The following is a 13,443-nucleotide window of genomic DNA, read 5'->3' as shown; positions in this document are numbered from 1 at the left end:
AAATTCAGACGTTTTTTAAAGATAAATTGTAATAGTTTTTACTCTTGTCAGGGTATAATTAGATTAAGGAACCTAGATATAAATTAGATATAAATTGATGACCATGTACCAGCTTGGGAATTACTTTTGTAATTATTGTATCAGGTGTTATGTACAATAAAGCTTTGTCTATTGTCTATTGTCTAAAGCAGGCCATGGCTTATGGCCTTTTATATTAGCAAAAACCACATCATTAATTGAAAACATTATTCACATCAGCAGAACAACTATCTACTATCCAGTGATGTAGCTCATAAATGGTTCAGATTCTAAATAAACAGACAGCTGATTAGGTCTTGTGAGTAGTCCTTGATTAATAAGGAGCAGGTTGACTGTGGTCAGTGAGGCAGGGTTCAGCAGCTGACGAAAGTCTGTATTGTTTAGGCACCAGTGCCTAACCTGTCTAGTGCCTAACCTGTCCAGATCATGTTCTAAGCGGATTAATACACAGGAAGTCAGAACCCAATTTAAAAAATAGTGCCAATTATATTAGTTTTTGTGATCTTTGTAAGTTTTTATTATAATTATAATCAAACTCACTGTTTTAATTATTATTCAGAATACAATTTGTAGTGATATAAAATACTTTTCTATCACTTAGATTATAGAACAGAAAGCTGCTAATTGCTACATTTACTTACTTTATCACTTTGGTTTATACTTTGGCGCACACCAGTATTTCGACCAAACAACACAAAACAGCGTGGTTTTATTATGCACGTAATCCATGTACGCTTGGAAATAGGTTGGCAACACTTAAAGATACTGCTACTATGATCAGTAGATTGACTATTGATACTACGATTTAACCTGTAATTTTGTGTTTATATTCTATTTTTGTTCAACGCTTGGTTTGAACATAACCTAAAGTGTAGTATTTGAAAGAATAATTATAAGTGGGCCTAACATGTTTGAAAATAATGAACTCAGTGAAAGTGATTGTGAATATATATGTACACCAAAAGAAATAGCAGAAACTGCAAAACATGTTTTACTACACCTGTTACCTGAAAATTCTGGAAAGAAGTATGAACGAGCATATAAACTGTTTTATTCTTGGTGCGTAAGTAAGAAAGTTTTAAATTGTCAGAAAATGTGTCATTGGCATATTTTGCAGAACAAACAAAAGTGATTAAGTCTTCAATACTTGTTTATTCTGTTTATACTGATTATTACTGTTTATACGTGTACTCTTGAAAATAATTAACAGAAAGATACTTACAATCAGCTGGTGCAGTGTTTCCCATTCCGTTCAACGCATGTGTTCAACCTATCCTATAAACGTGTTATATAGTGTTTGAAAGACTAATTAATTATATGCTTTATAGTGACTGTAGGAAAAATATTATGTGTAACACGAGTGCAAATGGCCTTTACGGCACTCGAGAAACATTCCGCACACTCGCCTGCGGCTTGTGCGTAAACATTTCTCTTGTGCAGCAGAGTGCCACTTTGCTCACTAGTTACACAAATAACTAAATTGCTTATTGTGAGTGCTCTTTATTTAGGAATAAAAGTGGTTTGAATTCATCACTGAAAACATGGATGACAATTTGCATCCAATTTGTAAGTAAAACTATTTAAGATATTATTAAGTTATTTACTGTCTTCTTCGAATAGGTATATGAAAAACTTGTTAAAATTATTACAACTATATTTTATATATTTTGCAGGTGTGATATGTTTGGGGCAGACGATGCTGAACAGTTGTCTAGTGGGACCGAGGATAGTGACACTTATTCTCTCATCGACAATTACAATCAAGATAATGACGACTGTCCAAAGCAAGACAGCAAATCTACAAGTAAACTGAGTCAAGGTAAAATCTCAGTTTCCCCTTTTAAGTGTGAAATTTAGTAAAAGCTTGCCTAATTGTTGGAAATGCCTGAGTGAGATTACAAACTTCGGAAAGAGTGAAGAAAGTAGCTAAGCTGTTATTTGTGTTATTTTAACGTTGCTTACTTACGCCTTTGTCTGTTCTTTTCATATAAAACTTGAAAACAATTTTTGTTTCCAATAGCCTAATTCTACTGTTTGTTAGTGGCTAAAAATTGTTTTCAATGTATTTTTTGTGTACCTTTAAAAAACAGTTAACCATTAATGTTAAACATTAATCACTTAGAATATTTCTACCATTTATCGTTGTCTTTTTAAGTAGTTTACTAATGTCATTTTGCACTTTATAATATAATAGTAGGTTGAGTTTTTCTTTATTAACTTTCATAAAATCTAAGTTCATGTTAATGTTAGTTTGATTTCTGTGTGGCGTTCTTTCAGAATAGTTGTAGCTATATCACACACTTATACATTCATAGAGTCAGTCTTTATCACTTGTAGCCTCGTTTAGTGACTTAAATTTGGGTTTTCAATGTTTAACTTGATTAAGCTAATCTCAGTTTGGTGAGTTCAAAGCTGTAAAGTAATATACATTTATATTTGCCAGGAACCGGAATATCCATTTCAAGATTCACTAAATTCTAGGGGTCTGGGGTGCACCGAAAAAGTCGGTACAGTACGGTTCTAGCTTAATTACCGTCATCGGTTCGGTACAGCATTTTACAGGGTACAAACTCGGTTGGGGTACAAACTCAGTTCGGTACAGCCTACTATAATAATAAATTACTTTCAGTTTACTATCGTAGTCAACGATGGTTGGTTCGAGTACATAAAAGGCTTATCAGATGTTTGTTTACAGTCTTCCCCTAATTACTAGGGTAGTGATGCAATATAAAACCCATTAGCAGTCCCAAATCCATTAATACTTTATCGGCCTTTAATTGTTGTACTCAAGTACTTCCAAGAACTCGTGAGTTTTATCAATTTTATTCCTTTACGACTTAGTGATGGGTCGGTACCACTTTTTAAAAGTCGGTACCGGTACCGGTTCCTAGCCAAAATTGATTCTCGGTTTCTTATTTTTTTATCGGAAGTATTTCAATTTTAAAGTATTTTGCATTAGTATTATTAGGTTGGTACAAAACGTAAGGGATTAAGAAAATAAAACTTATTTGAAAAAAAAAAAAACATATCATTCACTCCCGCAGTCACGGAAACGTCATCGTGTAGACGTCATCATCATCTCCCACGATCGCGGCAAAATCATGAACATCTCCCGCAGCCGTGTAGACATCATGAACTCCCATGGTCGCGGAAACGTCTTCCTCGTCGTCCACGATCGCGGAAAAAACCTGAGCATCTTGCGGCCATGTATAGACGTCATCGTCGTCTTCCGGGATCGCAGTAACGTCATCGTCGTCATCCCCGCGGCCGTGTAAACATCATTATTGACTCCCGCAGTCATCGTGTAGACGTCATCATCATCTCCTGCGATCGCGGTAAAATCATGAACATCTGTTGTGGCCATGTAGACGTCATCTTCGTCTCCTGGGATCGCGGTAACGTCATCGTCAACATCCGCGATCGCGATCGCGGCAAAATCATCTCCCGCGGCCACGGAAACGTCATCGTTGTCTTGCGCAATCACGTTAATATCGGTAAATTTTATCATTGTCATTTTATCATTATCGGTACTGATGGTACCGGTACCGACCTTTTACCATCGGTTCTCGGTTCCGAGATTTGCCGTGATGTACCGACCCATTACTATTTACGACTTTCATTTATTACTAGTGTAATGACTATTATGATATCCAAATTCTACTTTATTATAAAAACAATAGTTTTTTAATGGCCGTTAAATTTCATCTCTAACTCTAGTATTTTACAACTACAACAGTAAAATTTCTTTTTTGTAATAAAATATTTACAAGACACAACCTGCCATGAATTAAATTCTTTGAAAATAATCTGTAACAGTTTTACGTTTTTGAATAAAGAAATGAAATGTGATATTTTGAACAAAAATAATATGGGAGCCTACAGAATATCAATAATGGACCAAAATAGTATAAAAATAAAATGCATAAATATGCTAGAATTTTGAAATACTATTTTAAGAATTTTCATGATATTGTTCCTGGATAGTGACTGTACCTATAATAGAAAATATACTATATTGAAAAGTTTTACTCAACTAGTGCAAGCTGGCCCTTTTTTAAGGTAGTTTTGATAATCCAGGTGATTTGATAATTGGAATGGTGTCTAGTCCCAATTAATCTGGATTATTGGCGCTCTATTGTATTTGCTAATTTGTAATTTGTGCCTACCACTTGGAGGAGTTCCAAAATATGAAACCACTGCAATGCCAATGCACACAAAAAGGATATTATATACTGACATAGATACATATATGACATAATTTGCCTCTTCAAAGGAATAAGAATTAATGTAATGAATCTTAAATTTTTTAAATTTTTTTTTGAAAATCCAATTATGTAAATGAACATTCTCTTAGTCTGCAGGTTTGCTGCGGTGGGTTATTTTTTTAAAATCATTTGGCTTTTGATATTACGTAGTGTGTGAGAAATTCCACACACATATCTTGTGCAAGGAGTCAGTAGCAGATGGAAACTGCTAAATCCTAACAAACCTTGAAGGTATTTGAAAAATAAGTTAGAAGGAAGGGTTCCAATTTTCTGGAGTTGGGTGAGTGGTTGACAGTCGGTAGCGTTGTGGGCTGCTTTACTATGACGCCTTGTTGCGGCCTCTAATAATTTATCAGTTTGTCTATTCTGGGGATGCACCGGCCTCCCCTTGCTTTGGTTATCTGTTTATAGGCCTAAAGCCTATATGAATGAGAGAGTGCAAGATTAAAAGTGGCCACCAACCTCTAAAAATGCCAACCTATATGACTGCAAAATCCCATTAAATAGGTTTTATTAGAGATTAAACACCAACAGGTTTAACACTAAAGATGTTGTCCACTTGAGGTACTATGTGTGTGCTCTAGGGTTCCAGGTCTACCCCCCACCTACCACTCCCCCTGAGCCAGCTCCCCCTGATCATTTGGTGAAGGTTTCTTCGCTTCAACTCGGATCCAACACCAGCTTGGATGAAATCACATGTCCGTAACTTTCTTGTCGCACTGTTGTAGTGCATGCTCCCCATCCCTTCCACTAGCTATGAAACCTTCATTACTTTCAGCTAGGCCTAGGTGCTTTTCATGAGCATGATTTTTCAATGTCTATTAGCTGTTTAGTTCCATACCTGTATATTGTTTTAGAGACACTTTTTAATTTTTTTGGTACAGTAGACTCCCTCTTGTTCTGACATGTTGTGAACCAGAATAGTCAGAACTATCAGAAGCAGAAGTTAAACCCAAAATGAATTAATACTTTTATAAATCATACACTATGAATGAAAATTAATAAAGTTCAACAAAAATAAACCATACTGAACAGCAATAGACTAACGGAAGTGAATATTTTGTCTAATTGACCTTGGACAAATCTGCATGGAGTTTGTATACAACACCTTAGTGATGTGACAAGTCAAGTGAACGAGTCGATTGAAATGTTCTTGATTCTGCTTCAACACAAGTCAGTACTCAAGTACTCCTCTTGTCTGACTCGTAGTGACACATCGGAGAACTTTTCCAACTCAAGTTTGTTAATACTTGGCATTTAGCACCTTTCAATCGTAATGGTAACTCGGAGAACTACTCAAAATTGGGTCCATTTTTACTTGGAATCTAGCATTGTTGACTCTTAGTGGCAATTTAGAGAATTACTTCAACTTGATTCTATATTGATACACAGCAGATTTTACTCATGGCGATTCTGAAAACAATGCCCGAATATTCAACACATAGACCCAACAAGCGATTGCAGCACAAAGAATCACCTAGCGAGAAATTCATAGGCTAACGACCGAGTATAGCACTCAAGTATCATAGTTAAAAGTATCAAGTCAACTTGATTCCTATTCCAACAAGCAGTACTTGACTCGTGATGTCAATAAAATACGAGAGTTTTATATATGTGGCCGTCCAAACCATTCAATGTTCAGACCAAATTGACTGAAACAAGAGGGAATCAACTGTACATAGGCACAATAGGATTAATTTTTAACTTAGTAATTACATAATTTATCATTTCTGCTCACCCTTAAAATGTATAGTCCTGAGCATTTAGGTATTGATTCTAGATAGGAGAATTTCTCTGTATGTTGTGCAGTGAAGCATATCCTTTTCTTTATGCTGTATTACCCTATAATTAACTGCTTGCAATGCCCCGGAAGTTTAAAACCAAAATAGACTTAGCAACAAGTCAACTGTAACAGAAAAAATGAACTTGGTGTTTGTTAAAAAACTTGGGGTTTAAAAAAACTTGACTGTATGATATATGTTAAAGGCCACTAATACTCCCTACAGGGGAGCAAGCTGGTCTAGTTGTAGAGAACAGGGCTTTGGTCCTCAAGGTTCCGGGTTCAAATCCAGCCAATCGCCAATGGATTTTATCTAAAAGATAATGCAGTGGCCCGTGACCCACTCTAGGCCTAGCTTAAGTAATGTGTAAAACAATTCTGGTCTAGGTTCTAGCAAAAAAAAAAAATAATAAATGAATTTTTATCTACAAGATAGCTATTCTACTCTCATCTGGGAAGCGAGCTGGCGTAGTGGCTAGAGCGCGGGACTTCGGTCCGTGAGGTCCCGGGTTCGATCCCCGCCAAGTCACCAATGGATTTTATCTAAGTGATAATGCCGCAACCCCTAGGTCTAGCCTGAAGTAATGTGAAAAACAATCCTGGGCTCGTGCCTAGCGTCCTAGGACAAAAAAAAATTCTACTCTCATCCAGCAAAATGGTTTGTGGATGATGATTTTGTCATTTTGTTCCTACTGAATTATTGAATTAACTGTCACAAAATTGATCTATATCTTGATGTGTTGTGGGCAGTTTTATTATCAGTAGGCTACATATTAAAAATAATCTACAGTTCTGGCTTCATATTCAGTTTCAGTGTTCAATCAATCAGTCCTATTCACATCTTGACTCTTTTTAATGATTTTGTTTTGTACTTATTAAATTAAATTTACAAATTTTTCAAGAGATTTCTTAGCCATCCAGTCAATTTCACACCTGTCTAACTCATCTTGTACATATTATTTTGATTGAAAGCTACCCCAAAACACCTCCAAACCAACCTCTGCTTGTAAATTATTCAGTAATGTTACCCCTGAAATAGATTTTCTAAGATTGCTATTGTCAATCCTCTCGTGTTGACTCATGTCTCTCTGTTTAGCTGACATAAGTGGGTCCAGGGAATCACTTGCTACACATGATTCAGGTACAGATTTGATCAACCCTTAGATTTAAAATCCTCCTTAGTGAATCAACTTTCTACCTTCTAAACTATTGTGTTCCCTTTATGATTGTGTGGTCTACCGCTACCGTCTACCGCAGTGTTCTTATTAATTGTTCACCTAGTGATATGTGAATTAACCAATACAGAGTGCTTACCAAGTAAATATTTATATTATAAGCATATTGTCATTATTCATCTATTGCATGTATTTCAGAGCTCTCCTAGATCAAGATGCAACGTCATGAGATGAAACGTAGATTAAAAGTGTCTCAGTAAATAAGAAAATAAAATCTCTAAATAAGGAAAATGTTTTGCTTTTGCAGGCTGGGTAGATGATTCTGTATTCATGCAACACACTGAACATGAAGATGGTGTATGGATCAACAACTATTCCCAGCATGCATTTACCACAGGTCGAAGACACACGTCCAAGTCCAGATACAAAGGAACGAGCCATACAATGAAGGTGAGTACACGCAATTCTGCTAATATAATTATAACAAATAATCAAAAGTTCAGTAACCAATTATTTCTTCATGATATTCTAAATTGGTGTGAGTCCAACCTCACAATTTTCTTTAAGTTTTTGCCTTAGTTAAAGACATATGTCAGGGACTACTAAAACTTATAAGTTGTATAAGACATTGTACTTAAAGTGAACATAAAGCAACTAAACCTGAGATTTTAATCCAGTTTAAATTTTCAAGGTATTGTTGCTCATACCATGTATTTCTTCAGCAGGCAGTATGTTAAAAAGTGGCCAGGAGTTGTTGGCGTTCTTTGACATTATCTTAACTACATATTATTTATTCTTTAATTTCAAGAGTTAATTATTGATTTCTTTGTTGTAGCAACCAGGGAAGTTGAACATGAAAGACTACACCCTAGTAACTGATGCCATTGCAAGAATGAATTTAGGATCTAAAGACTCATTGCGGGTAACAAAAATGTCTAAATCCACCTTTGGTCATGCACCGTTAGCGACTCCGGAAAACGTTGACTTGGGTTCAGAGTATGCTCAGGTAATGTGTTTCTCCTCAGAGACTCTAAAGTAAGATTAATTGATTTTGTTATCAGTTGAACAAATGTTTGCATTATCTTCTTCAAGACTAAATATTAGGTGTATATTAAAGTAAATACATGCTCAAACTAGTATAACTAAATTTTTTTGATTCTATGATTCCTTTACTCTCATTGTGTTAACTCTGGTGGTCATAGGAAAAGTCGCAGATAACTTTCTGTAATATCAGCATAAAATCTTCTATAAAACTAGGTAGGGATAACAGAAGATGTAAAATGGAGCATTCCAATTGCTTTATTTTAGCTTCAATATACTATTAGCATCAGCCTGCCCTTGGTGATGCAACATTGTTAATTATAAAAAAACTCAAAATTAAAAAAAAAAATATTTCAAAATCCTTACAGACACACAAAGTTTTCTTGTAGGTCATGTATATTTGGAATAAAAAACACCATCAATACGAATTCAAAATTTATGTTTAGTATAGTGCTAACTTACAAATGACAAATTGCAGTACAACTCCAACCATCCAAATCTATGATTATCCGAATTGCTTAAAGAAAGAAATAATAAAAAAACCTCAAACCACAGTAATAAGAATCGTTGTTAGAGAAGGCAGAAGCTGTGTTTGTGGCAAAATCCAAAAAATCTCTCCCGGTCGTTTAATCATTGTCTCCCGTGGTCGCAAAAACATCGTCATAGTTTTTTGCAACTGCGGCAAAATCTTGTACACCTTCCGCGGTCTTGTTGAAATCACCATCGTTCCGCGGTCACAGAAACATAATCATCGTCTTCCGTAATATCGGCAAAATGTAAAATACACCCCAGGGTCTTGTAGACATCATCATCGTCTTCCACGGTCATGGAATCATAGTCATTGTTTTCCGTGATTACAGCCAAATTTTGAATATCTCCCTGGGAGATCTAGACAAAATCATCACCTCTCGTGGTCACAGTAAATGATCGACCTCCACAATTGCTCCGAAAGCATGTATTATTATGCCTACTACGATCGCAATAGTTTACGCTCGGATTGACTGGGCCTATTTTCTGTAAAATTTCTTGAATTTTTATTTTTATAAAAATCCAATTATCTGAATTTTTTATCATCCGAATGTATTCCGGTCAAAATTGATTTGGATAATTGGAGTTCTATTGTAACTGTTGTGTGGTATTTTGTATATATTTTTTATTGTAGTTATACTTTGATTTTTTTCTTTCATCCAAACTATTACCAATTAACTGTCATGCCATGTTTCATAAATATCTTCTTTTTTTCAATTTCTAATATTTATTTCCTGATAGCGGAAATCTCTCACGCACGGGCAGTAGCCTATGTGAGAGGCATTTCATCATATTTAATGACTATGTCAGTATATTATTACATAACTATAGCATAAATATACAATTTTTACTGACAAAGTATTGTAACAATGTATTTTACTTCTTGAAATAATCATGATTTTGATTTGATTTGATTTGTTGTTGTTTATGACAAACAAAGAAATATGAATGTTTACTTGCCTTAACATTGATTATTGACTTGTACTTAATGATGTTGTATGAAACTATGCAACTTGTAGTCCTCAAAAACATTTCAAAACTTACATTTAGGCAAGATATATTTTAAAACTGAATTACACATTGGTTACTTCGCTTGAAATATTTTTGTGAGTTAACGCCAAGCAGTCTTCAAATTCTCAAATAAGTGTTGAACTGGTTTGTAAGAATGTATAGAGATATGTTTTCTCTCAGACCACATTTAAACTTTTCTTAAATATGACCAGGCTTTTCTTTATGTTGTATAGACAGCTTATCGTTTGATTATATAAACAAGCATTGACGTAGATTGTTTTCATTGAAACGAGTTAATTATCTATTCTTGCACTAAGTAAATTACTGTTTTAGAAGTAAATCTTACATTTAATGAATTGTTTACTAGATTTATTCCATAAACATAAAATAGCAACACTATCAGCAGTTTATCAACTTTATGTAAAGACAGCAAAATACTACTCAAATTTTCAATATTATAGGTCAAAGATGCTGTTGGAAATTTATACTCGTCATATGATGGGGAATATTCTTACACACCAGTACAAGATGCTTTGACGGGTACAAGCAAGCACAAGACAAGGCATAGAAGGGAAAAGGGGAGACAAGGTAAGTACATCTTAACATAAGAACAAAATTTCCAATACTGTACAGTTTCAACATGCATACTTTTTTAAGCACTTTAGCGCCTCAAGGAGGCTTAGAACGCACTTGTGTAAAATGTGCTAGTAAACGACTTTGTCATGTTAAACGTACATTTTGATTAAATTAAATATCTCCAACTTTGAAATAACTGAAGATATTGTAGGAGAAAATAAATTATATTTTTTCAAATTTAAAACAATTCTTAACAAAGCACTTATTGTTAAGTTAACACTGTTAACTGAGTGATTATGACAGCTCATATAATATGTTTAATGTAATAGAACAATTAAACCCATTACAAGAAACACCAATGACATTATTCAGAAGTACATATTTGTTGATCTGCAACATTTATTGTTCAAATTAATCAAATAACTACTATATTTTAAACACACTTCGCTACACTGGAAATGTATTGCAGTTAACTCATGATATTCAGACACAATCGGTAATCCGCCCATTAGCTGATACCTGTACAACACTGGGATTTTATTTGTGTTTTGGCAGGATTCTAGCGTCTTTCCATTTACAGTGTCCAGTATGATTCTGTAGTCCTTTGTGTACAGTTTGGCAATAGTACTGTTTATTGAGTAGAATAATTACATCACTGTGGTTTGTTTTATTATTTGTAAATTTAACTTAAGTCTCCAACTTTTTAGCTTATAAAATTGTTGCAATACAGGTAGAAGTAATTGAATTTAGCCCTCCAAGTGTCCATAGTAATGGTATTAATGTCGGCCCATTTATTGCGTAATCGCAGGGCTTTATTAAAATGTATCTTAGAAACTTAAAAACACTCTAAAGTTTGCTGTTTTATATATAATTTTGTTTGGAAAATTATGGGCTTCAATGTAATATATAAAACATTACAAAAAAAAATTTCTACAATTTTTGTGGGGTTAACATTTATCAAAAATTATAAAATAAATAAAAAAAATTTATGCCTGCGCTCAATACATTTTTATAATTTATAGGCCTACAATTTTTTTTAAATAGCCACTTTGTTCTAAATTTTATGAGGATTCCAAAAATATAATAATATAAGGAAGTAGGTTTGCAAATAAATAAGTTATGGGTGAAAAACAGATTTTGTACATTTAGCGTTTAGCTAAGAATGCATAGCCTAACCATAGCTAGGAATCTGGCGTATAATTTACATCAATATCACTACAAAATTCTTCAGGATCATCAACCAGCCCTTCAAAATCACTTAAATCTTCTTATAATGCACCACGTATATCACAACATTTTATTTTTAACACTAACAGTCCCAGAGCTTTTGCCGTAAACGATGTTTGTGTGTCGCAAAAGCGACGCATAACACCACGGCGAGTGTGTTGTGCGTCGATTACGCGACGCTTAACACTCGGAGGGTTAGAATATAGGCAGTGTTGGTGAAGCTAATTTTAAAATGTAGTTAGCTACAACTACTGCTACATAAAAAAAATTAGCTTAGCTACAATGAAATGTAGATATCACTACAATTTTACTTTCCATACCACAATTTTGCTACTTTTCCAAAGATGTTACTTTTATTCTGCGTACATAACCAAATTTGCAACTATAAAATTAATTGCAATTATTATAAAATATATTTGCGATTATAAATTATAAAATTATATCATGTTACCCCAAATTATTCGCATCTCCTAACACATATTTTAAAATATATATCCATACATATTACTTAACTTTATGTTGTACTCTAAGAAAGTGATTTAAGGAGTATTCAGTAATGACAGCCAAAGGACAGGAAAGTAGGAGCATGTCGGATGAAAATACAGCCTTCTTGTTTTTGTTGTTGATTAACAAACACTCACACAATATTATATCAGTGTAGCCTAATCTAAACTAACTTGGAAAATAACTTCTTTCAAGATTTTATTAAATTTTTTGCCATCATAAACCAAACATTAAAACAAAACAACAAAAATAGTAGGATATCCCGATATATTTAGTATTTATTTTTAAATATTGCTATATTATAGGTTAAATTAGGAATTGTTTTTGTTGAACCGACACCCTCTTGTTACCATAACGTGATCGATTATTAAAAATCAACTGTATAGATCTAAAATACAGATCTAAGTTGGTTTTGAGTTTTGAAATACTTATTAGGTATTAAACTTAAAATTTGTTTGTAGTGATGTCGGATTCAGACAGTGAGTGGAGTTCTTTGGAAAGAAAGCAAAAGACAAACAGCTCAGAAATGTTCTCAAAAGTGAGCAGAAAACCCACTACGCACAAGAGAGTCAGAAAGAAACGAACAGCGATCCCAGTAGCAACTCCCAGAGTGCCTCCTTTCAACGCACCTCCACTCTCTAGCAACGGGCCCAATCCACCCTTACCTCCAACCGACTTCAGCTACCGCTTTAAAAGCCAAGACAATAAAACCGAAACTCTCGACAAATGTAAGTTATCTCTTTTGTTTCACTCATGTATATAGAAAGTATCTCAATAACTCCATATGGTGAGTCGGTTACTCAGTCCCCCTACCACTCATTTCCTACTATTTTTTATGTATACTAACCCAATCCTGACTGAGTTATTCTTCAAGTATAATGCAGTTAGAACTGAGTAAAAAAAGCGTCAAAGTACAATGTTTTAGTAAAAAACTCATTAAACATGTAATATATGAAATAAATGCCTAACACTTGTGTTTAAATTGATCTATATAAATTTTTTTTTTATTATAATTTTTTTTTATATATAAATTCCTTTTATCTATATAGAAGGTCTGTGATTGCCAACCTCATTTAATTTTTGTGAATCTCAAAAAACTTGCTTCTTTATTATTATTAGCTAACTCCTTTATGGATGTTGTTTTTTTTAAACCCTTTTGAGTGGTGGTAGTGTTGACTTTGATTAATGAATTATACTTGATCAATAAATTCAACAATACAATTTTGAAGGGTAAACATTTTTTTCAAACCTTGTTCTGATACACACTAGGTAGGCCTACTACCCCTTGCAGGTCTTC

The 13,443-nt window shown here is 34.0% G+C and overlaps 1 protein-coding gene across 6 annotated transcripts in view; it reads left to right on the top strand.

The window, feature by feature from the left end:
• LOC128997914 (rho GTPase-activating protein 190) overlaps positions 1-13,443 on the top strand; it is a 75,484-nt gene that overhangs the window by 47,827 nt on the left and 14,214 nt on the right. For 5 of the 6 annotated variants that reach the window (XM_054423741.1, XM_054423744.1, XM_054423743.1 and 2 more), the window contains exons 19-25: positions 1,713-1,858; positions 4,889-5,002; positions 7,181-7,225; positions 7,567-7,709; positions 8,095-8,265; positions 10,301-10,427; positions 12,608-12,874. In XM_054423741.1, coding sequence (XP_054279716.1) covers positions 1,713-1,858; positions 4,889-5,002; positions 7,181-7,225; positions 7,567-7,709; positions 8,095-8,265; positions 10,301-10,427; positions 12,608-12,874 — 1,013 coding nt within the window. The remainder of the gene's footprint in view (positions 1-1,712; positions 1,859-4,888; positions 5,003-7,180; positions 7,226-7,566; positions 7,710-8,094; positions 8,266-10,300; positions 10,428-12,607; positions 12,875-13,443) is intronic. The other variant, XM_054423745.1, reaches the window with a different exon arrangement.

The sequence above is a fragment of the Macrosteles quadrilineatus genome, unplaced genomic scaffold (assembly GCF_028750875.1).
Source record: "Macrosteles quadrilineatus isolate MER2022 unplaced genomic scaffold, UCM_ALF_1.0 Scaffold_7__1_contigs__length_78375512, whole genome shotgun sequence".
In the NCBI taxonomy this organism is placed as follows: Eukaryota; Metazoa; Arthropoda; class Insecta; order Hemiptera; family Cicadellidae; genus Macrosteles; species Macrosteles quadrilineatus.
The sequence above is the reverse complement of the archived record's forward strand: the minus strand, read 5'-3'. Positions and strand labels throughout refer to the sequence as shown.